Source organism: Ascaphus truei, chromosome 18 (assembly GCF_040206685.1).
Source record: "Ascaphus truei isolate aAscTru1 chromosome 18, aAscTru1.hap1, whole genome shotgun sequence".
Classification (NCBI taxonomy): Eukaryota; Metazoa; Chordata; class Amphibia; order Anura; family Ascaphidae; genus Ascaphus; species Ascaphus truei.
Genome location: NC_134500.1, coordinates 4,837,362 through 4,863,758, shown reverse-complemented (window position 1 = coordinate 4,863,758; position 26,397 = coordinate 4,837,362). Strand labels below are relative to the sequence as shown.

The following is a 26,397-nucleotide window of genomic DNA, read 5'->3' as shown; positions in this document are numbered from 1 at the left end:
GCGATGTGGCAAGGTTATTGCCCTCTGTGCATTAGGTAGTCAAAAGCAGCAAGTGTCAATTCTTCATAAATGGATTAAGTGGACCTGTATATTATACTATGTGCTGTACACAGGCAATGCTAAAGGCATGCATTCTATTATTTTTTACTATTAAATGGTTTCAAAGGGAATACAGCCAAATATTTCAAATCTAACCTTATTAACTCCTTTATTGCCAGACACACAACAATCCGCTTAAGGACACTGGCAGAGAACATGTTAATGTGGCCGCCCAACATTGATGAAGAAATACTATACTGATTGCGAGCTGAAACAATGAATCCTGACCTTATAAATGAATGTTGCGTATGTTAAATGTCAGGTAATGCCACTGCATCGGATTTTGCTTTTAATTTTGTTCCCTGGCAAATGTTGGCTGAAAATAGAATAGCAGCAGATTTATCCGCCGATCAGCACAAGTGGGGAGAAGACAAAACGCTTAATATCATTTCTCGTCTTGTTTCCCCTGCTTTAATTACATACAATTTCTACAACTGTGCGCATCTATTTCTGCAAGTATGCAGGTCACTTTCCCGGAAAATCCGGCGGCATCTTTATACAAAAACCACTGGCATGAGCGTTCATGTAAATGGTTGGTAAAAGTTTTCAATTGAAGCTTTGACATAACTGGGCTGGGCTTAAGGGGGGGAAAAAGAAAGTTTTTTTCTTCTGCGCTCGGGCATTGTGGCACGGAGAATAATTCCGATTTTACAAGCTTTGCAGGTATTTCCCAAGACATCTTCCAAATTGTAATGTGCAGCGCTTCCCCACAACGTCACTTTAATATCATTATTATATGAAACCCTTCCCGCCCGGCTTCTAGGCAGATTACAGTGGGGTGTTATGTATGGCTACTCCGCATGGGTTAGGCCGTGGTCCCGCTGCAACCGATGGCGCGCGCGGCCACGTGCGCGCCACACACCTGCTCATGGCTTCCTCGCGAGTCGGCCCCAGCCCCTCCGTACTGCAAGGCTCACTACGCGCTGTGACGCGTCAGCCAGCAGGGGATGCAACCGGGTTGTGTTCCCGTGCGGCGACGTGTCACATTGCGGAAGGGAGCCAATCACAGACTGCAAACCATCAGCCAATGATAAGCCAGCTAGTGTCGTGCCCCCCGCCCCCCCCGCGTCTGAAAATCTTCCCTACGGACCGCAGATAGCGGTGAAGCACCATACACGTGCCGCCTGGACGCCATCCGGCAGCATCGGCGCACGCAGCGGGGCCTCTGCCTTACCCTAACACAGGGGCAGGATTCAGGCGGCCGGGCGGTGAGGTAGTAAAGGTTGAAGCATAATGGGCACCAGGAACTTTGGTCATACAACGGTCTTTAATTCAGGTCCCCAGGCATGGGGACCCACACCACACTTTATACAACGTTGTAATGTCGCTTAATTTCCTTATGGATATACAATTCTCTATGCCAGGGGAGCGCAAACTTAGAGCCCCCTGTCTCTCTCCCCCCCGACAGGAAAAGGGATCAATGGGTTTGAAAGCAAAACAATAAACGTCTCTGACATCACAAGGGTGAAGAAATGGAAATGGCAGTGGGCCTGACATATCGCAAGAAGAAATGACCATCGTTGGACAAAGATGATATTCAACTGGATTCCAAGAGATTGAAAGAACAAGACGACAAAAAGTAAGATGTTTTGAGGAAATAAGAACATGTGTTGGAGCAACGTGGAGAAGAGGCTGTAACCGCAGTACCTGGAAGATCATTGGGGAGGCTTCATCCAGCAGTGGGGAGATAAAGGGCTGAAGATACACACACTAACATAATATTTCTGTTATGCAGCATTGTATTTACTACATAGAACATTTCAGCTGTATGTCATCACCCTGTAACAGTCACAAGGTAATTGTCAGAGCCTCAGGGACAGAGATGCACTATAAACCTATTGGCCCAATGTTAACAGGAGCCAGTCACTGTCCCCAAAAAGAATCAACCCAGAGAGAGCAGGCTGCAGCCTCTGACATTGAAAGGGTTTAACGTACAGAGGGGGTTGTGTCTGTTTCAGGAATAAGGAGACAGGTAACTTGACTATAATTAACATCACAATGCTGTGTATGCATGCGCAAGGTTTGTGACGGACACTTGCGGTGTCACTTGATCTAGGTGTTCTCTGTGGGAAGACAGAAACTTCAACTGGTTGTTGGGCAAAAACTGACAAAGTGCCATCTTTGCTGGCTGTTCAAATCCTTTAAGTAAGTGTTGGAGCAATTAGAAAGGGAGTCTCATCTTTGCTGAGTGCATTAACACTGTTCCACCTTCCAGGCAATAGATTAGGCCTTAGACCTATAATACTTCCCTAAGGCTTTCTAGCAAGCGTTTGATCTCATTGCAATGTGTTACTATAGGTGTCTCAAAAAGACATTTGTCAAATGTAACTTTGCCAAATTGTCCATGAGAAGCATGAGAAGAACTGCTGCAGATTGTTTAATTTTGTATTATTAAAACATATGCATTTTATTTGCTTATAATTATAAAAGGTAATTTAAACGCACAATAAAAAAAACTTATTTGCTAAAACAATATTAAAACATATATATATATATATACATATATATATATATATATATATAAACATTCCTTCAGCCATATTGTCTTACCTACAAGTCTGCTCTTTAACTCACAAGTGAACTGAGAAACGAATCTAGTGACACACCCGTGACAGTTCCATGGGCGAAGGCCTCTGCCAAAAGTTACTAGGTCATGTACAGAAAATCATTTTTAGTTGCGAACGCGCGAACACACATGCACCACCCCCCCCCCCAATATATGTAGCATCAAAAGAAAGTAATTACATATTTTTAAATGTCAATAATTATTTTTAGTTAAGCTTTTTTAAGTACAAATATGAAGGGAATAACATCTCCACAGTTGCTTGGAACACCCAAAATGCAATAAAAAAAAAAGAAAAAAAGGACAGTTTCTCCACTAGAAATCTAGTGTTTCATGCGTCAATGATTCAGTTTATACATTTTAATTAGTCAGATGAAAAAACAAATAGTGACAGAATGTCAGAAAGCTGCGTAAATATGTCAGAATCTCGTTTATTTCCAAATACAGGTAATTAGAACATTCACGGGGAGCGCACTTTAGAATTTGTACTAAGAAAATTACATTTAGCATTTTAAGAGCTGGCCAACAGCAAATTGCTCTACAGTGAAGTACAAAAAGAAGTACTATTAAAATTAAGACATGTAAAGTTTTATAGGAAGAAGAGCAGGCGACTGGTTTAAAGATGCAGCATGCCACGGATAGTGTGCATTATAAAATCGTACGCTCTCAACTTACAGGCACACTTTATTCCCTGTCCCTTACAGCGCAGCATTCACTAGAAGTAGTGAGTAAAATGTATATTATTAACACCCTGCTTTCTGATCAAATACCAAAAGGATTGTAGCCACTGGCAACAATTAAGTTGCCCAAGTTCCACCCACTATTAAAGACTTTACTTTCAGCTTGCTCTCCCCATTCCTATCTGCGCCCCAAAAGTTACATGAACTAAGGAATTTGCAAAAATTGATGCGCCTCCACATTAAACTTTGTGTGAATCCAGAATATCTCTCTCTGTGGATGGTTCACTCCTGAGGAAGGGGGGGGGGGGGGGGGGAGAGCTTGATCTCATGAACTTGGCATGACAAAGAGATCCTTGTGGACCCTGGAGGGTCATTCAGAGAGTTTCCTATCATAGGAGAAATTACTGTATCCACCGCAACCAGAAAGTAGAAGCGCGCCATTATAATTAAAAAAAAAAAAACAGAGTATGAGGACATACAGTATGGGGTGCAAGGGAGAGTTCCTTAAAAAATTTGATAGACTGCAAAGACTGAGCCATCAGGTAAATAACCCAGCCCAGTCACCCAATGCCCAACACTGCTATGCTAATGCCTTGCTTGTTCTCTTGCTTGGCAGACATTTGGCAAAGTGTATTGTGCAATATTCAGTCTAGAACAATGGGTTCAACCTCCCTTGCAGAATGACGCCCGTATCCACTGTAAATTCATATACAGGTTTCCAATTTTTTCTTAAAAATTTTTTTTTTAATTTTAATTAAAGATACATTGTCAATCCTACGTTTTGCACTCTGCATTCTTGGGATGCACCACTACACCCCATGCTTGGGAATCAATGTTCTAGAACATATCATTTTATCTAAAATAGTTTCTACAAGACGAAACTGATCCGATAGTCAATAAAACTTCTGGCCAATCATGAGAACATTAGAAGAACTGGAACATTGTAAAAAAAAAAAAAAACACGACAGTTTCTTTAATGGGTGTTAGATTGGAAACCAGAGAACATTCCATGAAACAAAAGTACAATCAAATTAGAAAACAGAATGCAGGACCAGAGCCCAATAACAGAGCAAGTCATTCGTGAGATTGTGCTGCCACCTGCAGGAATCTTTAAAGCATGATCAGATAAAGAGGTGTCATTATGCATATCCAATTATTACTAGTACATGAGCCTGCAACACACGTATGCATAATCATTGCATACATCTTACAAGTAATCTGGGAGTTTTAACATACTGGGTCCTAGGTGTTAACGGCCTCGGAAACCACAAATAGTCTACATATCCTTGCACGGCCATTTATCCCACCACTTAATAACCAATAAGGGAACAGCCTGATCTCCCATCAGCTCAGGGGGGGATTTAAAGCCTGGTGGGCAAAACCTGATGAGGATTCGGGAAAAAGATACAGTATGTACGTGTATCCTTAATTACAAGGTTTAAATGGGCTAGCGATATTCACAGGCAGTGTGAAACAGCAGCAGACTCCTATTGTATAATGGCCACAACGGCAGCTGTGTGGCGTTTGTTTCTCCATTTGTAAAATGATACATTATGGACCATATATCCAGGACCATATATCCAGGAGAGGTGGAGAATTGCCCGATTCCATCCCGCGGCTCCTCTGGAACTGAAAGTGTTAAAGCGGTAGTCCCCGCCAATGGTCTTTTTTTTTATTTTATTTTTTTTTAACTTTAGATCTTTTTCCAAAGCCGTTTTATTTTTAAATCTGATGCTTCATTCAGGAGGAAAGAAGTGTTTTAAATATGAAAATGTGTGGGAGGTTAAAATAAAACTCTACCGTGGTAACCTCAAAACGCGCAAGGTTCACAATCACGGGTGTTGAACACTAGACAAGTATTAAAAAATATAAAAAGAGAGAAAAAACAAAAAGAAAAGCAGGATGTGCTCAAGGGGGAAAGATATCAAAAGTGCACGAGTTGATTTCATACACAGCAGGCTTCAGAGGGTGGCGGGGAGTTTCTGCTTTAACCCAACAAAAATGGTACAAGTGAGAGTCTAGTAGCACGTGCCTAAGGAAAGTACCCCATCAGTCCAGACAGACAGACAGACAGACAGACAGACACTGAAAAGGCCTCCATCCAGCACTGGCACAACAAGGGCTGAAGAGGACACTTTTTTTGTACTTTGCTTTTAAAGCCTTTGTAGCACCCTACGAATTATGAGGTTCCATTTTCCCCCCGCTCCTGTGGAAGGGAAAGGGGGTGACATGAAAACAACATCCCCTTACAGCTTCTTTTGTCTGTATTTAAAAATCACAGTTTCAAGAAAGGAGGTTAAACATTTATTTTTGTGAGGAGGCAACAAAACCCCCCAATAAAATTCCGATCGGACCATCCAAATCATCCAAAACATACCGAGTGGCATCAAATGAAAAGAAAGGCAGATAACTGACAAAATGCTCACGTCAGTTACAAGCTGAAGGAGCCCCCCAAAAAAACAAGGGTTTCCCTTCATGGAGCATCAGATCAGGCAGCTAAAATTATTACCAAGGCACACTTGTAACGGTCACCTGGGGTGGGTATAATTACAGGCTTCTGCTTCATGAACGCCCACATCATATGGCAATAAAAAGGGACCCGCGGCTTGCCAAGTTCAGGCAGACAATGGAGAATGCACACCCCCTGAAGAGAGCGCCCACGGACCAGCCAGGGAGACTAATACAAATGACAGCTTAGGCTGCGCCCCCGCTAGCGCAGAGCAGGCGGCGCTTGGCGAGGTGACATATATATATATATATATATTTATATATATATATACACACACACACACACACACACACACACATATACACACACACACACACACACATATATACACACACACACACATATATATATATATACATACATACATATACACATATATACATATACACACACACAAGTCCTCGCTCACGCGATGCGCGCCCATGCGGGCACACACACAATGCACTTAAGTAAATAAACCGTTTAAACTTTCCCACTCGCTCAACTATTCGGCAATGCCTCCCCCCCTCCACTTCCCTCCCCTCCCCCCTCCCCCCCCCCCGCAAGCGCGCGAGCAGACGCAGGACACCCGCCAAGCATGCTTTGAGCGCCAGAGCACTCAGCGCTAGCGGAGACTCAGCCTTAGAAACTAATGACAACAAAGCTCGGGACAGCACAGAAAAAGGCTGCATTCAATTAGCCGGAAAAGGAAGTGCGGAGAAACGCTTTAACCACACTGGCCAACAGGAGGAAACCCTTCCGCTGATACATTAGGGAAGCTAGGACTGTTACATTTGGTTGCACTGATTTGCACTCGGATAAGGGGATGTCCGGGAGAAAGTGGACACAAAACAGTAACGGTGTCAAAGGCAAAAAGTAGACGCAGTGTCAATTTGTTGCAACTCGCGCTGAAATATACCAGCGCCAGGCAATGTATGTAATAATCTCAGGTGCAACATTTCTGGGTATGACTGCAATGAGATACGGGATTTATGGAGCAAGTGGGAGGAGTTAGGGCGGAGTTACATTGGCGCAGATGTGGTTTAGAAATGCGCGGCTTTTGTTACTTTTCATCATCTTAAATATGGTGCAAGTCTTTGTTAGCGCAGAATACTAGTGAAGTCTGCGCTCAATTCTACACGAATAGAAATACGGGTTCAGACACAAAAGAACGCTAGTTTGTTTCACGCAAATGCGTCCGCACCTACGGTTTCCTTGATACGCAGACCCCTTCTTATTAATGAAGGCAGATTCCATAACATATTGGGATGTCCGGTAGGGTATTAAACCTTCAATAAAGTTATAGGGCCAGAGGGTAGGAGAAAAAATAAATAAAAAACCTGCCATGGTGATTTTTATTCAATTTCACAATATTCCTGTTTTTTGCACTTAAAATATTAGCAAAGTGAGAGCCATGTTTTACGGAATGATTAGCAGTAAAATAATGTTAGAAGTGGAGTAGCTGGCTTTGCCAAGTGAAACGTTGCAGTATATGTTGATGTCATGTATTAATTGCATCACTGCGCTGGCAGGAACACGCCTGTATATAAGAGACTTTTACCGCGATTATAGGATTCCGGCATTTAAAGAAAGGGAAGGAAACTGTATGAAAGAATATAAAAACCCTGCGGTTTGATCACAATGCGTATAATAAAGTTTCAGCTGTTCATTTAATGGCTACAAAAAGAAATACAATATGGCCCCAGAATCGTCCTCAGCCCATTAACCCAATCCTGCAGACACAGGATTATGGCGGGGTTCTCAACTCCAGTCCTCAAGCCCCCCTCCCCTCACAACAGGTCAGGTTTTCAGGATATCCCAGCTTCAGCACAGGTGGCTCAGAGGCTCAGGCGAAGACTAAGCCACCTATGCGGAAGCAGAGATATCCTGAAAACCTGAGCTGTTGGTGGCCCATGAGGACAGAAGTTGGCCGCTCCTGCACCAAAGGAAGGTCCTAAGCTTTAGCCTCAATGCCCCTTCATGTGATCCCACAAGGAAGCCAGTCTGGCAAATCTCAGAGACATGTGGGAGCTGTGTCTGGAGTCATTAACCCCTTGGGTGCACCATGATGTAGCCACGATGTGGGGTCCGGCAGGCGAGGGGCCCCTAGACATAGCTGCTACATCAAGGGCTTTCTGCTCGCATACTATGGAAGATCCTGTGGCGTGCGGAGATCTGGCTGGAAGAGTGGCGTCACGCGTCACCCCCCACCTGCTGGAGGGCGACTTGGCTCTCTGGTGCCACAACCCCTCAGGCACACAAATGGTTAAAGGTCGGGAGGACGGCGAGTGACAACCGCGAGGTTTGGAAGGCATGGTATGTTCATATTTTATCCAATTTCATTTAGTATCCTACGATAATGTATCATTGTGGATTTTATGTTAAACCAGAATTGGCTGCAACATTACGAGCCGAGGAGCCCGGAACTAAATACAGCTAATCTAGTCCAGGGCGGCCAACTCCAGTCCTCAAGGGCCACCAACAGGTCAGGTTTTCAGGATATCCCTGCCTCTGCACAGGTGGCTTAATCAGTGGCTCAGTCGAAGACTGAAGCTGGGACTGATTGATCCACCTGTGCTGAAGCAGGGATATCCTTAAAGCCTGTCCTGCTTGGGGGGGGGGGGGGCGGAGGTCTTGACTGGAGTTGGCCTACCCCTGGTCCAGTGCAAGAGTCTCAGACTGTTAAAGCAGCAGTACTGCGCTGCTTGCCATATTTATGGGGGTTCTTTTAACTTTTAAAACATTTCCTCTTGCCCTTTTTCATGGGACGTTTCTATTGTGAAAATCTGATGCTTTGTTCACGACATAAGCATTTGAAATAAACGTGCGGGGGGACAAAATGGAGCTCTCCCCAGCGCAGTCTGACGTTACCAAGGCAACCTCAGATGCTAAAGATAACTATTTTTGTTAATTGTTGTTTTAAATACAAAGATATATACATTTTCTTTTAAAAAAAAAAACCAGGAAATGCTTTGGGGGCAGGATACCGGCATTGTAGGAGTTAACCTCACCGGCTTCTGGGAGGGATTGTCGCATTAAAGAACTGTACAACCCAGGAAATGCAGTCCCGTGTGTTTAGAAACACTACATTTATACAGCGTTACAAATGTAACATTTTGCAGCCAGAGATCATTTTATACTGTAACCCTCACACCCCCCCCCCCCCCCCCCCCATGGGACACAAGACTTATTTTTTTAAAGGACACCGATGTTACAGTCATACATTTAACCCCCTGGCTGCTGAGTGGGGGGGGGGGGGGTAACAATTCTGCATTTCCAGCCTCTCTACCAGTGCAGCTGTTGATTAATCTTGCATTACAAAAGTATCACTTACCAAAAACGCTATTAAACTTCTTTTTGTAGACTCCCACTGAAAGCAGCTCTTAATGAAGCGCATTGTATTCCAGATTGCCATGGTGATGGTTTTGACGCGGTAAACATTCCTCGATAAGATCTAGCAAACGAGAAGTGGATGAGACAAAGTCACAATACTTGTCTCCATCGTCGGATACATTTTTGTCATGCTGCCAATCTGAAGACGACTTCCTTCCAGGCCCCCCTAAGACTTTTATATTTAGTTCAGTATTTCACGTCCCCTCCCTTTCTTGTTCACTAGTCAATGAGCCGATGAGAATCACCGCCGATCCGCGAGGATAAAGCTTCCTCATTTACCTCTGCTTCCCCGGAGGAAGTTGGCAGCCGCGTCAGAGCTTAAACCCCATGAAACCCGCAAGACCAAAATCAAGCGTTTTTAAAAATCGGACGCTTCCTCACCTCCCACCTGTCTTATTTTAATAAACTCCTTTGTGTTAAAAAACAAACAAAAAAAACCACTGGATTTGTAAAAGTGGAGAAAAAAATAATTTAACTTTTTCGGAAATCGGGAGACCCCCAAGAGATGAACCACATGGTGTTCAGCATGAGATATCCCACTGTCCACAAAATTTATTTTGTCACAGGTTAGGGTAAACAATATGGCTGCCAGCCTCACCCGAATGGGCTGATTAAAAAGCAATATTAATCACACCATGATGTGGCTGCTTTCTAATGGATAAAGTCATTCTGAGAAACTGGAGTCAGATTCGTTAAAACAAAATATAAAAGGGTTTTCTATGAGGGATTGCTGCTGTAAGGTCATCTTTCAACAGACCTTATAACCCGTTATCTGAAGCAATGCATTGTGGGCACTGAAGGTGTGAGGTTCTGCGCATGGAACGTGGCCTTTATTATGATCACTGTACAGGTTTGTAACTTAACACCCATACCACCCGTTTTCTCATGCCAAACCTTTTTTGAAAACTTTGGGTTATCTTCTATAAAGCATTTTTCTTGCGGTTGAAAAGTCCTGGCACTTGCTCTGATCTAATAAACAAAACACAAAAAAACACACAAATAAATATTTGCAAACTGTTAAATAGTTTACATATAAAACCTTATGCGGACAAATCAACTGTTGCAGGCTGCACCGGCGTTAAAAGAAACTAGAAAACCAGGTTACTCAACTCACCGGGTTAAAAATGACATCAATTTCTAAATAAATCGCTCCCTTTGATGTGCTGCTCAAGTCTTTATTCTTTAATAAAGGAGCCACTTGCTGTCCATTCTTAATCTAGAACAAAGAGAAGGTGTTAAGAGACAAAAAAAGGTCATCAAAATGTTGCAAAAGTTCTTGTACATATTAATGGACGGAGCGGTGTGCGTACATAAAACCGCTTTCAAAATCTCCGGTTTCTTCCAGCGCACGGTCAGCTCTTTACAACAAGAATTCACACGTTGGTCCATTAACAAGATATTACTATCTACTGTACATCAAATCTACCTTTCTCCAGGACTTGTCTGGCTACTAGAACTTTGTATTTGCCATATAAGCAACTTACAACAACAAAAAAAAAAAAGCCTAAAAATCACATTTCTGAAGGCTGTAGATGTATTTACAAAACCAAAGAAAGAGGGGTCATCATGGGAGGGCTTGTTAAATTGGAACCTCAAAAACATGTTTTTTTTATTTTTATGAAGTGGATCTTACAGGATGTGCATTAATAAAACAGGCCCAATTTCTGCACAAAGAAACCCGAAGAGGTGCTTCAGAAGCAGATAATATTACTTTAACACTCGCTGTCCTGACAGGTTCATAAATGAGACCTGAAGCTGGTAACAATGAAGAGAATTTGGCTTCTAGCCAAATGTTTCTTCTAATGGTCTGTCCGTCCCTTTACACAGGTGCAGCTAAAGGACAATTCACAAGCCCGTAAAAAAACCCGTGAAAGTCCAGCAGCTCCTAAAGAGGAGCCCACACAGTCTGCTAGCTGATCCCACAGAACATTTGGCACAAACTGGCGCTGCAGAGGAGCATCTGCTCAGACCTCTCTCTCTCTCCCTTCCAATAACATCAGGGATATGAGGACTTGGGGAGACATTAACGGAGATCAGAGCACAGTGAGAAAGCAGCATCTCTGTAAACATCAGTGCGGCTTTGATGGAAGCCAACTTCAAATGACATGAACACAGCAACATCCCGAGCCTAAATCAACACTGTACTGAAAGTACTGGACCAGGAACAGATGAAGGATTATGGCGTCCTTCGTTGCAAGAGAGCTGTTCAGATGTCTTGTGCTAGTGAAAGAGACTGTAGAAGAGTTGACATTCTGGGGTCAAGTAAAAATAGCCTTTGAAGTTTGCGTGGAAGACCTAGGTCGGTGAAACAGCGAGCTGGACTGGTGTGCACTTCTAACCCTGCAAAAGCAGGTCTGCCGTGTTGTGGAAGTCGCATGCTAGGGTTTAGCAACCAATATTAACCCCCAGACACCAAAAGAGAAATGCTGCAACAAACTTCTACGTTAAATGTTGAAAACATCAAAATGAAGAGCTTCAGGATTGTATACGTCAGGGGGGCGCGGCAGTTATAGAGGAACCGCGCTCTCCAAGGCATTTAAATTAAAGGGGAAAAAAGTCAGTCCATCCCAACTCCAATAATGGCAATCAGATGTCTTCCCATGTTACAGTATGGACATCATTTTTGCATAAAATATATTTTATGAGCACGCCATAAAAGTCCATAAATAGTCCATATTTCAGTACTGTCACGATATTCGTCTCCATGTTACATAGTTAGGGGTTCTGGGCTTTAGAGCCAAAAACACCAGTTAAAGGGCTCCTTGAGAAAGTGGGCAAATTCACTTTGAGACCCAATTTGCCTCATATCTGTGTGCATCTGGCACCATTAATTAGAATTTTGGAGCACAGCGTCAGTGAAGCAAATCTACAACACGGTCAGTCTTCTAAAAAAAAAAAAGTGAAAAATAAATAAAATGAAGTCTAAAAATTAGTTATGTTCCCTGTTAAAAAAAATATATATATATTTATTATTTAGACGACAATAGATGGTTTTATTTTTAAACACATGGTGTGTGTTACAAGAAACCCGTTCCATGAGAGTTCTGAACACATGGGGCCCAAAGCACAGGTTGTAATCGGCTTGTTCTCTGAACTTACACACAGCAAAGGGATGGCAACTTTCCCAAGAAAATCCGGTGGCTTATCTCCATCTTCATCAAACACCGTTACTTCCAGAACATCGTGGATATCTTTAATAGGACTAAAAGGGAAGAACAAAGTCTTATACAAAACAGCAGCAGTTTTGGGGAGAAAACAAAAACGTTTCTATAGTAAAATCAGTAACAAATACCAAACCCCAACAGTGCGATTCCTTACACCTAATGAACTGGTGCAGGGAGGGCATCAATGGTCATTTCATTATTTTAGGCTATTAAGTGCCCAGGTATACTCTGCATTTCCCTGTAATGCGGCGGGTATGTTGTGAGATCAGTAAGGGGAAACCCCAACGTACCAGACCGCTGCCTGGCCGTGCATTATTATTATTTGTCATTTTTAAACCTTGCTTTTTATTCCAGCTTAACAAAAGCACAACGGCTGCACCTCTCAGAAACGTGTACGCTTTACAACGCAGACCACACATCGCTGCGCAAACAGAATTTACACTAACGTGACTCGGGCGATTCCCTTCCCACCAGGTGCAAGAGAGGGGGGCGGCTGCCGAAATATTCCGCTGGAACTCCGGAGCGGTTTCACATGTGCAATTTGCTCTTTGGCCAGAATGCCCCCTTTACATTTGAATTCGCCTTGGCAATTTAGACTTTTTGGTTAATCTTTAATCCCTCGGCAGCCAAAAGGAGCCGTGAAAACCAAAAGGGTTAACCCTCTCAGTGCTGAAGCTGCACACAACACCTGTCTTAATGGACACTGCTACAAAGACACTATTTTATGGTCTTCGATTCCTTGCAAAGTAACCGAGAAGAAAAGTTCCCCCTGAGCTGAAACACTAGTGATACAGGTGCGGTTCTAGGACACATTCTTTTGCCTTTATATACAGCTCAACCCCACTATAACGCGATCCGTTACAACGTGAATCCGCTTAACGCGATGTAAGCGTGGCTCCCAATTTTTGTATTGATGGATACTTTGCAACACGATTATTGGTATCTTAAATACTTAATTGTATAATGCATACAATTGTACATTATTTCTAACGCCATCCGCTTATAACGCAATGTGATTCTTTGGACCCCAAGCGCAGCGTTATGAGGGGGTCGAGCTGTACGTTGATGTGCCTGTTTCTATATTCATTCTTTGAAAACATTATTTTGTGCTATTATGCTACTTTACCGGTGGCTAATGTACCAGATGCATTTGTTAGTAGTTTGGTGAATCTGATCATCATTTAAAAAAAATAAATAAACCTTTCAAACAAGGATCATGAAAAAAAAACGAAAAAAAACAAAACAAAAAAAAAACAAGGATGGCGGCTTCAGTTCCTTCACTGACCAGAAATTAGGCAGCAGAGCAGAGTAAAGCAGCGGTCAGTACAGAACAATGCATCCTTATATATTCCTGCAGAGATGCACAGGCTGCTTGGCAGGAAAAGTGTTAGGGGAACGGCCCCGGTGTTGGGGTACGGCCCCGGTGTTGGCTGCGGCACGCGCGCCTGGCGTCCTGAATAAATGTTTACTTTTTGCTTGTCAGAGGAATATAAATAAAAAAAATTACCACTTTGTCTATTAAATGTTTCCTTAATGTAAACGGACCATACAGAATTGCATCTTTAACCTGCGCGAAAAGGACTTAGAAAGTCAGATGTCTAAATCCCTGGCTTCATTCTCCTCCTTAAACTGCTATTGGCTCCCAGCACACCACGTGACCGCGTCGCCGCACGGGAAGACACATTTCTTGTCTCCACTGCTGGCTGACGCGCCATGTGGGTCAACACGAGAGAACTGGGGCCTGCCTGATTGAGGTTAGTGTCTGGCGTGCGCCGCCACCACCGGGGACTTGGGGGAATACAGGACGCAGCTAGTGGAAGTTGGGACAAAAGACTTAACACAGTCTAGGTGATAAAGGGCAGGTCTCTGACACAACTATTGTACAACCATTTTTTGTGCAACGATTTTTTGTGCAACGATTGAGGCCTTCCTACCACTTCATGGATTTTGCTGCAAACCATTGTATGTTTGCACAAAGTTACAGACATACAAATCTCAATGTATCTTTGCTGGTAATTATATATACATACATATAAAAGCAATTATGGAGATTAAAAGGCAAATACATTAGTTTAAAGTAAAAGAAACAAAAGCAAAACAACTAAAAAAAGTCATGGGAAGCACATTTGGAAGAAACCATTCATGACATGTTATACAACCTTTTTTATGTCTTTTATAAAAAGACGATCACTGCCCACGGTTGTACACACACACAGACACACACACACACACACACACACACACACACACACTTTACTTACAAAGTAAAAACTTTGTTCCATTCCGGGTTGAGGTTTTTGTACACGGTGTGTGTCTGCAGCCGATCGTTCCCCACTTGCAGGACACAGAAGGGATCACTTTTGCCTGCCGAAAAAAAAAAAATGTATGCGTCACGTTTCACTCAACAGTAAGCGCGGTAACGCATTGCAACCAATGGTATTGAAGGAGGCAACACAGGTAAAACCACCAACATGCGTTCATATGGTAGATTACGTGTGATCAGCTTCAGGATTGAACATGCTGAAAAAAAAGCAAGCATTGCTGCCTCCTGCCAATAAATACAGATTGGGTTTCTATTCTCTCCACCTATCCCGAACCTTATTGCAATCCAAGTTGCTGGTTTTATCTTGTTTTTTTTACATTACCTGAAAATCGGTTGTCCAGAGCTAAACCCCTCTCTTCCCTCCACACCCCCAGTTCCCGAGATATCCACATTTCGGTTCCCCAGGGAGGAATACTTGATAGTGGACACAAATGTCCCTCTCCGGCCGCAACATCAAGACAGGATGTCACAGTTCTACAGTTCTCTATGTGTGACCCAAGGTGTCAAATTGTTTTTTTATTTTTGATACACCATCAAGTGCCAACATAGATCTCCGACAATTGGGGTCATCCCATGAGTTTGGAGTAACTGTTTATCTCCAGGGGCTTCCCCATTCAGATAATACAAGGGAAACACATTGGGGGAGGGTGGGAATTGATTTAATCTCCCACCCACATCAACAGATAAGTTTATTGCTATCAATGGGCAAAACCAGTCATAATTTGTAAGTATTGTATGGTAAACTTTGGATTTTCACTTTTGCATACTTTAACAGCTTGCAAGTCTCCAAAAGTTAATTTTCCATAGCAAAAAAAAAAAAGGGGTAGGATTTCACCAAATTCAGTGATTTTAACTACAAGCTTAAGAGTTTTGCAATACTCCGAGTCAATCATTGAAACATCTGAACAACACAAAGTACATGTTTCTTTTGATGGGACCCTACCTCTCATTACAACTGTGGCTCAACAGACCGAGGGAGCGCTCACCATACCAATTCCACATGGCACGGTTGCCATTGATTTTGCAGTTCTCATAATTTTCTCTATGTAGGAAACAATTCACAGAAATACAATACATAATATTTCATTTCGCAACATGAATGTGAATCTGGAGATTTACTTTTACTGCTACAAATCCCTTTAAGCAACTTCCTCGTGGGCACGCCAACCAGACCATTCTGTGTGAATAACCAAATCACCCACACACTTGCATATGAGAGAACGGCATGTAGCCCCTCTTTATTTTACCTCAGATTAAATGGCCAGCACTGAGATGGGAGCCTGAGTCCTATGGGTTACTGTTTCATTCTTACAGTATGTGGTACATGTTGTGTGGGACTGTAGTGACTAGTCAACACAGTGGTAATGAACTATAACAAGCTTTATATACTCAGATATAATTTGTGGTGTTGCATATCTCATATGAGTCAGTACGGTGACTCAATCTCAGAATCACTCCATACACATATATACTTAAACTATACCAACAGTGTGAACGCTGCACAAACACAACTTTTATCTCTGTCCGGCCTCCCAATCATGGGGTACTGGCCTGTAGATCCTGGTGTGCTAGCACAAATCGTTGGAGCTCATAAACTGAGTGTGTTGCAGGCCTGGTGCTTCACAAAGATCACACTGTGATGACAATATAACTGCAGTTTATATCCTTTGTGGGTTAGCTCACCCACTCCAACCTGGTGTAATTCCTGCACAGCTGGGCTCCCTAATCTCTCTGTAGTAGCCACTGTCTGCCTGCTTCCCTCTACACTGTCAGGTCCTGGTCTCTGCTGGGCCCTGCTGCTGCACTGGTCCAGTGGGGCAACTCTCTCTCTCTGCAGTTCCCCCTCTCTTAGGGGTCCTGCATGGACTCTGAGCAGGATGGGCCTGTACACCCTCACTCCCTCAGCTCCCTTTCCAACTGTCACCAACTGTCACACCACTGGCTACGCCCAGTCACATGGTCCAGTGGAATGCAATTCTTAAAGGGTCCATGTCCTGTGCTGATAGGAGACACAGGGGGTTACAGGCATATGGGTGAATTTTGCAAATTCATTAGTTACTCTTAAAATCGAATCTGACATTGGTCCCCAGAAGAGTGGGCAGAGAAAATGTGTCTGTAACCCAGTCTGTGCCAGAACGGCATTGTGTAGTCAATCTCTGACACTGAAACAGTTAAATGAGAAAGTCACCTTGGCCAAAACACAGTTTGTTTTTAATTGATATGTATTAGTGGTGTAATTTTCTCAGTGAAACTTACACTGGGTATCCATAAACGTTACCAGCCATCACACACAAAAGACCATCGCAATAGACCATTATCTGGACAGAATAAGTGTTTTAGGTGTATGACTTCAGCACTTGTACATTGATTTGTTTGGTGTAAGGTAAGCGATCGTTTGGCCATTCGATTTTAGGTTAAGAATCTGTTACGGTCATTTGCTTTACAGGCCGAATTCAAAGGCACTGGCTGCACTTAATTGATCCCATCAGCTCCCCCTTCCTGACCGGTCCCAAGGTAATATTGTTTTTTTTTTTTTTTTTAAATACAGAAGTGTCTAATAAATATAGTCTCTCACACCCGTGACCACACCTTCGCCTCATACTGACATACGGAGGGCAACCTAAAATGGACTTAAATAGCCAGGTACTAGATTTGGGTGTAAGACTAAAGCAGGACCCTTCCACTGGTGCCCTGTTATCCTGATGTGGACAGTGGACCCTCTGTACTAGTATAACATGATCAATGTTTGATACTAACGCACATGTAAGGTAACGTGACACTGTAACGCACATGTAAGGTAATGTGACACCGTAACGCACATGTAAGGTAATGTGACACTAACGCACATGTAAGGTAATGTGACACTAACACACATGTATGGTAATGTGACACTAACGCACATGTATGGTAATGTGACACCAACACACATGTATGGTAATGTGACACCAACACACATGTATGGTAATGTAACACTAAGTCATATGTTCTAAATTATAGGAAAAAAATGTAAATAATTATTTTCATGTCTTTAAATGTAGGTACGGTTACATTACAATAAGCTTGTTGCCCTTCTACTCCAAATGTTTTCTGATCCAACCCCTTGCGGAGAACTCCGCTATAAAGTTTACATGTAAAAGTTAGAACATGTTCCAAAACATTAACTCTTAAGAGACTAAAAGGTATCGCAAACATTGCCCAGCAATATATTGCTGCCCCTGCGGCTCTGAAAGCGTTAATGACGGCAAATAAACTACTTAAAATGCAAAGTGGTATATGACAAAAACAAAAACACGATTGCACCCTGTAATTTCGTGTTCTGAACATGGTTCTTGGTCAGTGAGCAAACGCAATCTGTGCAAATAACATGCACATGTATAAAAACTAGTCAATGAGGCAGAAAAGTCATTTCACATTGACAAAACAATTATTTACAGCATCAAAATCTCTATACAGCGGTTCAAATGGAACTGGCTCTCGTTGTGGGCGGCGAGAGCAAGATTCGTATTCAACAAATAAACTGGGCTGTGCATGCTGCTTCCCACCAACCACCCTACACAATCCCCGAAGGAGCACAGGAACAGAACTGGCAGAATCATTAACCCAGTGTTACCACAGACCTGCAGAGCATTGCTCCGTAAACCCCTGCAGAGCAATCATAACATTGTAGAAGTAGTATACGAAATATGCTATGTGAGAAATGATACCGGTGCAGTCCGTATTCCTGCAGCTGAAGCTGCACACACAGGAATCTTGTACGTGCCATAGGTTTTAACACATTGAAACGTTCTCAGGATAAACACAGGAGTTGGGCGGTTGGCATAACAGAATGCCAAGATGTAAATTCATAACCAAGAGCCAGCAAAGGTTTAATGTGGAAGGGGGAGTGGAGAGAAAAAGAAAAGCTTAAATGCAGACGCACCGCTGCGGCGAGAACGCCGCAAACACATGGCCGTACCACAATAAGGACGGCCGTAGAGCTCGCGTGCACGATTTTTTGTGCGATAAAATATTTGATTGTCGCGGGACGGCCAGGTCACGGGAGCGGTTCAGCCAATGATGGCGAACCGCTCATGTGATCTCACAAGCCCCGCCTCCCCGTCACCTCCATCAGATGCCACAAGCAGGGATCGCCCCAGCGACAGGCGCGCCTACCATGGCCTCTGCCTGAGGTGTTCGTCTTCAATCCACAAAGACACGATTTGAGTTCTTGCCTTGACCAGCAACACTGGTCTTGGATATATTTAGTTACATTAAAGGCGTTTCTCCATGTATAATTGAGGGCTAAAAAAAAGTAACAGGTCTCCTACCTGCTGGCCTTTGATCTGGAAATATGCCTCCATGAGTGGCTGCATGATTCATATGAAGTATAATTGTACAAAGCTATAAAATGTAAAGTTCACATGGACATCTCGCTATCTCACGTTCACCTTCAGCCTTCATCGATCCCCTGCTGGATGAAGGCTGTGCCAATGTTCTTCCAGATATTCCGGTTGCAAGCCGCTCTTCTCCACTGAGCTGCAACAAATTCACATTTCATCCTCCCATCTTACTTTTGGTCATTGCCCAAGTCTTTTAATTAACCTTGGAATCCACTAGAGTGTCATCTTTGTCCAACAAGGGTAATTTCTTCTTGCAATCTGCTTGGTCCACTGCCATTTGAATTTCTTCATCCTCGTGATGGTCAAACTTTTGTTTGGTTTTGAACCCATTCATACTTTTCCCTGTATCTTTGGGTAACGCCCAGCATGCATCTCTTTTCCCTGTATCTTTGGGTAACGCCCAGCATGCATCTCTCCATACCAAGTCAAAAGGTCTGAAGCTTCTGGATTATCGTCGTATTTAGGGTTTAGGTTTCACAGTAATACATGAGTACAGGCAGAATACCCAGGTTATGCCTCTCGAGGCCCAGTACAAGGTTCCCTTCAAAGATTGTTTCTTCCAAATTTGATACATTGATACAAAGTTGATACATTGATCACTTTGGTCTTGTGGACGTTCATATGGAGGCCCACTACCTTACTTGCGTCGGCAAGTTCTCATGTGTTGGAGGGTCTTCTACACTTCTGGCAAAAATCATGTCATCTGCAAGTTGTAGGTGACTAAAGTATTCAATGTTTTGAATTGCTTTTTCTTCTGAATTCAGCATCCTTGAATAATTTTTCCGTGTGTTGCTATGAAAAGCATTGCCGACACGGCGCCTCCTTGCCATTCCTCCATCTGATCCTTATCTTGCTTCAATGTTCATGTAATCTAATGGTTTATAATATCAATTTACACTTCAACACGGTCACTTCCCAATGCATTTAAAGCCGCCGAGGTGTAGACCGAAACAAATCCTTTTTCATGATCTACAAATCCAAAACTGAATGGTAGATTGTATTAATTATTTCTGGAAATCTCTTCTTCTATGACTTGGATGTGGCCCACTGTGTTGTATCCACTGCGAAATCCCACTTGTTCTCTAGGCTGGGCAAAGTTCAGGGTCTGTGGCGGCCTATTAGCGAGTATGGTTGTAAAAATCTTGAAAGTTATTGGTCTGTAGTTCTTGAGGGTGAGTGGGTGGGTGGGTGGGTGGGTGAGTGGGTGGGTGGGTGGGTATGTATATATGTATGTATGTATGTATGTATGTATGTATGTATGTATGTATATATGTATGTATATGTATGTGTATGTACTCAGCGCTTTACAAAGACAATAGAGTAAAGGGAATTATAATAAAAGAAGCACAACAAAGTCAGCCAATAGGAAAGGAAATCCCTGTCCCGGAGGGCTTACAATCTAAGTGGTATGTTTGGAAATTTACAGACAGTAGGTGAGGGGATAAGTGCAGTAGATGGCAGAGTGACTGTGGAACAATAGACATGAGTCCAGGCTATTGGATGACAGACACACACACACACACACACACACACACACACACACACACACACACACACACACACACCATTAATTACAGCTCCGGGGACCCCCTGCTTCCAGAGATACTTGCCTCCGAAGTATGTGCCAGTAGCAGCTCCGGCAGAGCAGAGCGGCTACCGGCACCTAATTTGGTGATAAGTATCTACAGAAACAGGGGGTTCCCGGAGCTGAAATGAATGGGGTTCAGATTAGGAGACTCCCCGCTTAAATATTATATAGATATAGCTACAAAAACAATTCACAAAAAATCCGCCGGCTTGGATTGTCGCTTTAAGAGGTGAGTTTTCAGGTTTGGTCTTGAATGTGGGGAGAGCCGGTCCTTGGTGTATACAGCGTGCAATGGAGTCCCACAGGTAAGGTGCGGTGAGGGAAAAGGGTTTAAGGCGAGAGAGCTGTAGAGGTGAGACGGTGGAAAGGAGACAGTTTTGGGTAGAGCGCAGGAGACGAGCAGGGGCAAAGCGACTGATCAGAGCGGATATGTAGGGAGGAGCAGGTGAGTGGAGATCCTTAAAAAGGAAGGAGAACTTTGTGGGTGATTCCAAATGTGATGGAAATGGTCTGTTAATAAGAACTATGGCATTACTCCATTGCTCTGGAATTTTTCTGTTCAAGCAACATGCAAAAGACTGTCGCAAGAACTTTCTCTACTTCTTCTCCAGCATCTTCCCAGATTTCAGTTGACACGCGCACTTTGTGCAGCGGTGCCCTCTTACATACAAGTATTGCACGTGATTAAAGCAGCATCATCATCGTCGTTCAGCACGGAACAGGTGCATTATAACATGAGATCATCAATATGGCGTGTGGCTACAAACAGGCCACTTTATCAACTAAGATTATATTACAAACAAGATGCTGAAAATAAGGACAGTACCTGAGAAGTCTGCCGCCAACAGGTCTTCCGCTTTCAACACTTTAACTTGCAAAAAGCCGATATCCCGCAAATTCTGCAAGGAGTTCCTCACGCACTAAAAAACGCAAAAAATCAACACAGCAGGAGGTTAAAATCATACATTTGACAACCAGAAGTTTACTACATTGTTTCATTCTCTCATCTGAAGTGTATGTTTGCAAAGAAAAACACAAACAAAATGGACCAGGAAATATTTTAATTTCTATAAGGTATAATTATCTGGATTAAAAAAAAAAAAAAAAATAACCCAGCAATTTTCTGCACTCATGCCACTTAACCCGTTCACTGCCGGAGAGGCTGGCATTGTGACAGTGGAGTTTTATTTATTTTAAATGTATTGCTTCCAGGAAACTTTGCTCAATACTTTACATTTAGAAATACATAGGCCTCGCTTCTTCTCAGATGGAATCACGTGCAATGGTCTCTAAATGCATGAATAAGTAAAATTGCAATGTGTTGTGTAATAAATTCACCCGAAAATGTGGTCTTTAGCCCACCAAGCTCTTTTCAAACAAACCCTGCAGTAGGTTGTATTAATATCATGTAACCCTGCAATGAATTCCCTCTCTGAAAATGTTATTATCCCATCACTGATCAACTGCATTATCTGTAACTTCTTCCCAAGTGTCATACATTTTACTCGGGTTGATTTGGTCGAGACTGGTATTTGCTCATAGAACCTCATCTTACTCCATAACTTATAACCTGCTCCATTGGTGGATGCAAAACATATCCGATTAGCAGATAGTAAGAGCATATTCAAAATTCCAGTATTACTGACGAAGGGTACATGCACCATTCCACTTAGATTGTAAGCTCAACGGGGCAGTGATTTCTTTTTGTCCAATTTTGTTTGTTGCACATCTTGTATTCTAACTCCTTGTGTTGTAGCTTTTGTAAAGCGATGCTAGCACTATTGGAATTAGATAAATAACAAATATAAATACAGCTCTTACCCCAGATACACTACAGGATGCAAAACGTCATCACACCTTAATTCCCCTTCAAATGGGAGGCAATGAATCTGTGCCACTGCATCCTGCGATGTATGTAGATCTCTATCTCAATCTCTAATCTCTATCTATACAGCCCACACATTACAAGAGAATACAGTACAGGGAGTTAGAATACAATAAGTGCAACAAAGTCACACAACAGGAAAGGAAATCCCTGCCCCGGAGAGCTTACAATCTAAGTTGACATTTGGATTTTGCAAGTGTTCTAATGAGTTCTTGTATTAGTAATGCGCATGGATTGAGCTGCTACATCAAATTGCCTTATTTAATGGAATATTAGTGTGAAAAACTAGGGGGGGGGGAAGAAAATGATGAATGACAAAGCTACGAAAGGTAAAGCAGAATAAGGCGCTCACATATCTCTGCTTTATCTGCTCTCTTTCGCTCGGATCAGCCAGGGGGCAGACACACAGATCAGAAATAGAGACGCCAGTGCAAGGTGTAAGAGCGATCAACATGTGTATTGTCCCGCGGTTATTCTCCAAGGGCAGCTCCAAGCAATTGATGTGCTCACTGGTCAACCCAGCAATATCCACTTTACACCTAAAAAAGGAACACATTGAAATGTTAAACATTGTATCAATAAATCATTCCGCCCAATACATATATTCCAGCAATGAAATACGCCTAATCTCTATTCCGCTCTATTGAATGGATGAGGGATGGGCACATTTATGTTATGTTACAATGCGACTTCTGCTTTTTCGGCACCTTAAATTTTATTACATGAACCTTCACCGCCATGAGTCACATATGTGCGAGACTTAACATGACACATTGGTCTATTGTGACGGACGTTGAGGGCCCCTAAGGATGCTACCGCGTGCCGGAAGCAAGGCCGGAGGAATGCGCTCATTAAAAACACTTCCATTTGGCCCATGTGAGCTTCAAAGCCGCCATTTTGTTTTACCCTGGAGCATAGAAAAAAAAAAAAAAAATCGGCAGCACCTTTCCCAGTTTTTAAGTTACAGAGACAAAGAAAGCCGGTTGGTTATCATTGGATCTGTATCAGGATGAAGGTTCCAACGTGGACCAAAATGTCGAGAACAGGAATAACGTTTTGCAAGAGGACAATGCTGGTTCTGGACACGGACGCACACACTTATTTAACCTTTAAATGGATAAACATGCTGGGATGAATTGAAAGAGTCAGACCAGAGACACAACACACACACAAAACACACACACACAAAACACACACAAAACACACACAAAACACACACAAAACACAAACTTACGTCCCCAATAGTTCCTCATGTTTCCGGTTATCTTTTCCCCATACTTCAATGTCCAAAATGCCCATCCTGTCAGAGAAGTAGTGAAAATCAAAGCGTTCCCTCCACTGAGGACTTGCACTCTTACACAGTGTCTAGAAAACATGCAGTTATGACATGTACTTTAATATGGTTATTCACATTACAACGGAAACATCACATTAAGCAGTTTAAAACAGCCCCATCTGGCAGGGGTACATTTCACATCAGAATTGCAATACAGTGAAAACGCCACAAAATATCTTCTCTGGCACCGTAATGTTACAATTTAACTTCAGTGCCAAAGGGCGAGCTCGGTGCTGTAGGGCGTAATCCACGTGGATCCGGTAATTCTGTCTAGTCTGAAGTGGCCATATAGTCCATTTTGGGCCGAGCAATAAATAAATAGCCCAGCCGACTGTAACGGACTATATATAATGAGGTCACGACTATATATAATTATGTCACGGGCTATATATAATTATGTCACGGACGAAATACAATTATGTCACGGACGAAATACAATTATGTCACGGGCTATATATAATGATGTCACCGACTATATATAATTATGTCACAGACTATATATAATTATGTCACAGACTATATATAATTATGTCACAGGCTATATATAATTATGTCACAGACTATATATAATTATGTCACAGGCTATATATAATTATGTCACAGACTATATATAATTATGTCACAGACTATATATAATTATGTCACAGGCTATATATAATTATGTCACAGACTATATATAATTATGTCACGGGCTATATATAATTATGTCACAGACTATATATAATTATGTCACGGGCTATATATAATTATGTCACAGACTATATATAATTATGTAGATTAAGGCCCTAAAAAGGTTTTTAAACAGGATTTAAATGTTTTGTTTTTCAAAAGTCAGACTTGACAACACAATTTTGCAGCACAACGAATTGGCTCACACAATGCCCATGGCGTTTCCGAGCGGCAGCCAGGCCTAACCGAGGAGAATATCCTGGAACAATTGCAAAGCCGCGCAAATGTAACGCAGTTACTAATAAAACAACGTATTAACGACGTGTCAGGCAGAACAGGACAGAGCGTATCGGTTTAAAAACTCATGAGACACGTTCTGATAATGATGTTGTATTCTGGAACACACACACACACCTCAATACTATATAAAAGGCGCAAACAGAAGGGCTTCAGTTGGGGAAACATCTTGGCAATATAACACAATTGGCCATGTAAGCAGTGGATCATGTAATGAAAAAAAAAAAAAAAATCAGGGGATTTACGCAGAAAGATGAAACATTCCTTTTGAGGGAAAAACCATTGAAGCGAATGTAGCAATGTACGTCAGCATACCGGCCCGGGACCTGCAGGAAAACCTACCTTGCTTCTATACTTCTGATCTCCCAGCTTGAACCTCACAAAAGAATCAAACGGGACGCCTTCGGAAAGGTTTTTCCCATCCAGCAGCGTGATGCCGACGGTTCCATTCCAGAGCTGACTCTTCCGCAGGGACTCGGACAGCCCGAGGTTCGGCGTGGACGTTGCCTGATATAAATAAATGACACATTACAACACACTTTCTCCTTTTTTTTTTTTTTAATTACTACCAGAGGTAATAGCAATGCGTCCGGTAAGAAAAGCCAGAAAGAAAATGTTAGAACATTTACTTGAGAAACACAGTCTGTACATTTTATCAGTACGCAAAGCAATTACACCGGCAAACCCCCCCACCCCCAAAAAAAAAAAAACCTTGGCGCATGAGTGGCATCAGCTCTCCAGCCACAGCACCGTTAAAATGGTATTAGAATGACATCAATTTTATAATGCACAAAGTATATCTAAAATATCCAAAGAATGTAAGGTTCAAATAAACTTCTAGGCTTTAAAGAGGTGAAATCCGAAGTAATAAAAGCTGAAACATACGCTTACGGAAAGCACGTTTAAACCCATGAACTTCTAGGGAAAAAAAAGAACCGAAATAGACTGATCTCGAATGAACTTTGACTTTTCAAGACACAGAACCCAATAACTCCGCCGTGCCAATAAAAGCAAGATACAATTCGATTCATAAATTCGAAGGTCTGTTTTAAACTGCGGGCACAAGAGCTGAAGCCAGTCTCTCTCTTTCTGGCCTGTAAGATTTAGAATAAGGGGGTGGGGGGAGAATAATTATTCCCATGAACATACTTCAAAGTCACAGCACATCCCCCTTCTCTAAACTTTCCAATTTTTTTTGTAAATCCTTTTAAATACGATTGGGAGTAATGTGTACCAGGGATCAAAAGAGCATCCTGCAGTCTGGCAGCTGCCGAAGAAAAATGGCAGCGCTTCCATGAAATATGCCCTAAAATAATTTTGTGGCCTGGTATGTCCTAATTTCAAATTGAATGTTTATCTTGGAAGTGCTTCTATCCGAGTTGTCCATAAAAACAGCTCCACTTAGCCGTACGAGCCTTGTGAAAATGGAATCCAAAGCTGGCTATTAAAGGGGACATGAGATTACTTCCATATGGCCGAGCAGCATGGGAGTGGAGAGGCACGGCCTACAGCAGGCTCCGCTTGGCTGATCTC

The 26,397-nt window shown here is 42.5% G+C and overlaps 1 protein-coding gene across 5 annotated transcripts in view; it reads right to left on the bottom strand.

Moving 5' to 3' along the window:
* Positions 1 to 26,397, bottom strand: part of MCTP2 (multiple C2 and transmembrane domain containing 2) — a 98,217-nt gene that overhangs the window by 27,524 nt on the left and 44,296 nt on the right. For 4 of the 5 annotated variants that reach the window (XM_075575245.1, XM_075575248.1, XM_075575247.1 and 1 more), the window contains 9 exons: positions 25,207 to 25,371; positions 23,797 to 23,927; positions 22,915 to 23,101; positions 21,504 to 21,597; positions 14,649 to 14,751; positions 12,323 to 12,425; positions 10,338 to 10,439; positions 10,118 to 10,192; positions 9,165 to 9,284 (listed from right to left, as the gene is read on the bottom strand). In XM_075575245.1, the coding sequence (XP_075431360.1) occupies positions 9,165 to 9,284; positions 10,118 to 10,192; positions 10,338 to 10,439; positions 12,323 to 12,425; positions 14,649 to 14,751; positions 21,504 to 21,597; positions 22,915 to 23,101; positions 23,797 to 23,927; positions 25,207 to 25,371 (1,080 nt within the window). Of the gene's footprint in view, positions 1 to 9,164; positions 9,285 to 10,117; positions 10,193 to 10,337; positions 10,440 to 12,322; positions 12,426 to 14,648; positions 14,752 to 21,503; positions 21,598 to 22,914; positions 23,102 to 23,796; positions 23,928 to 25,206; positions 25,372 to 26,397 lie in introns of those variants that run through there. The other variant, XM_075575249.1, reaches the window with a different exon arrangement.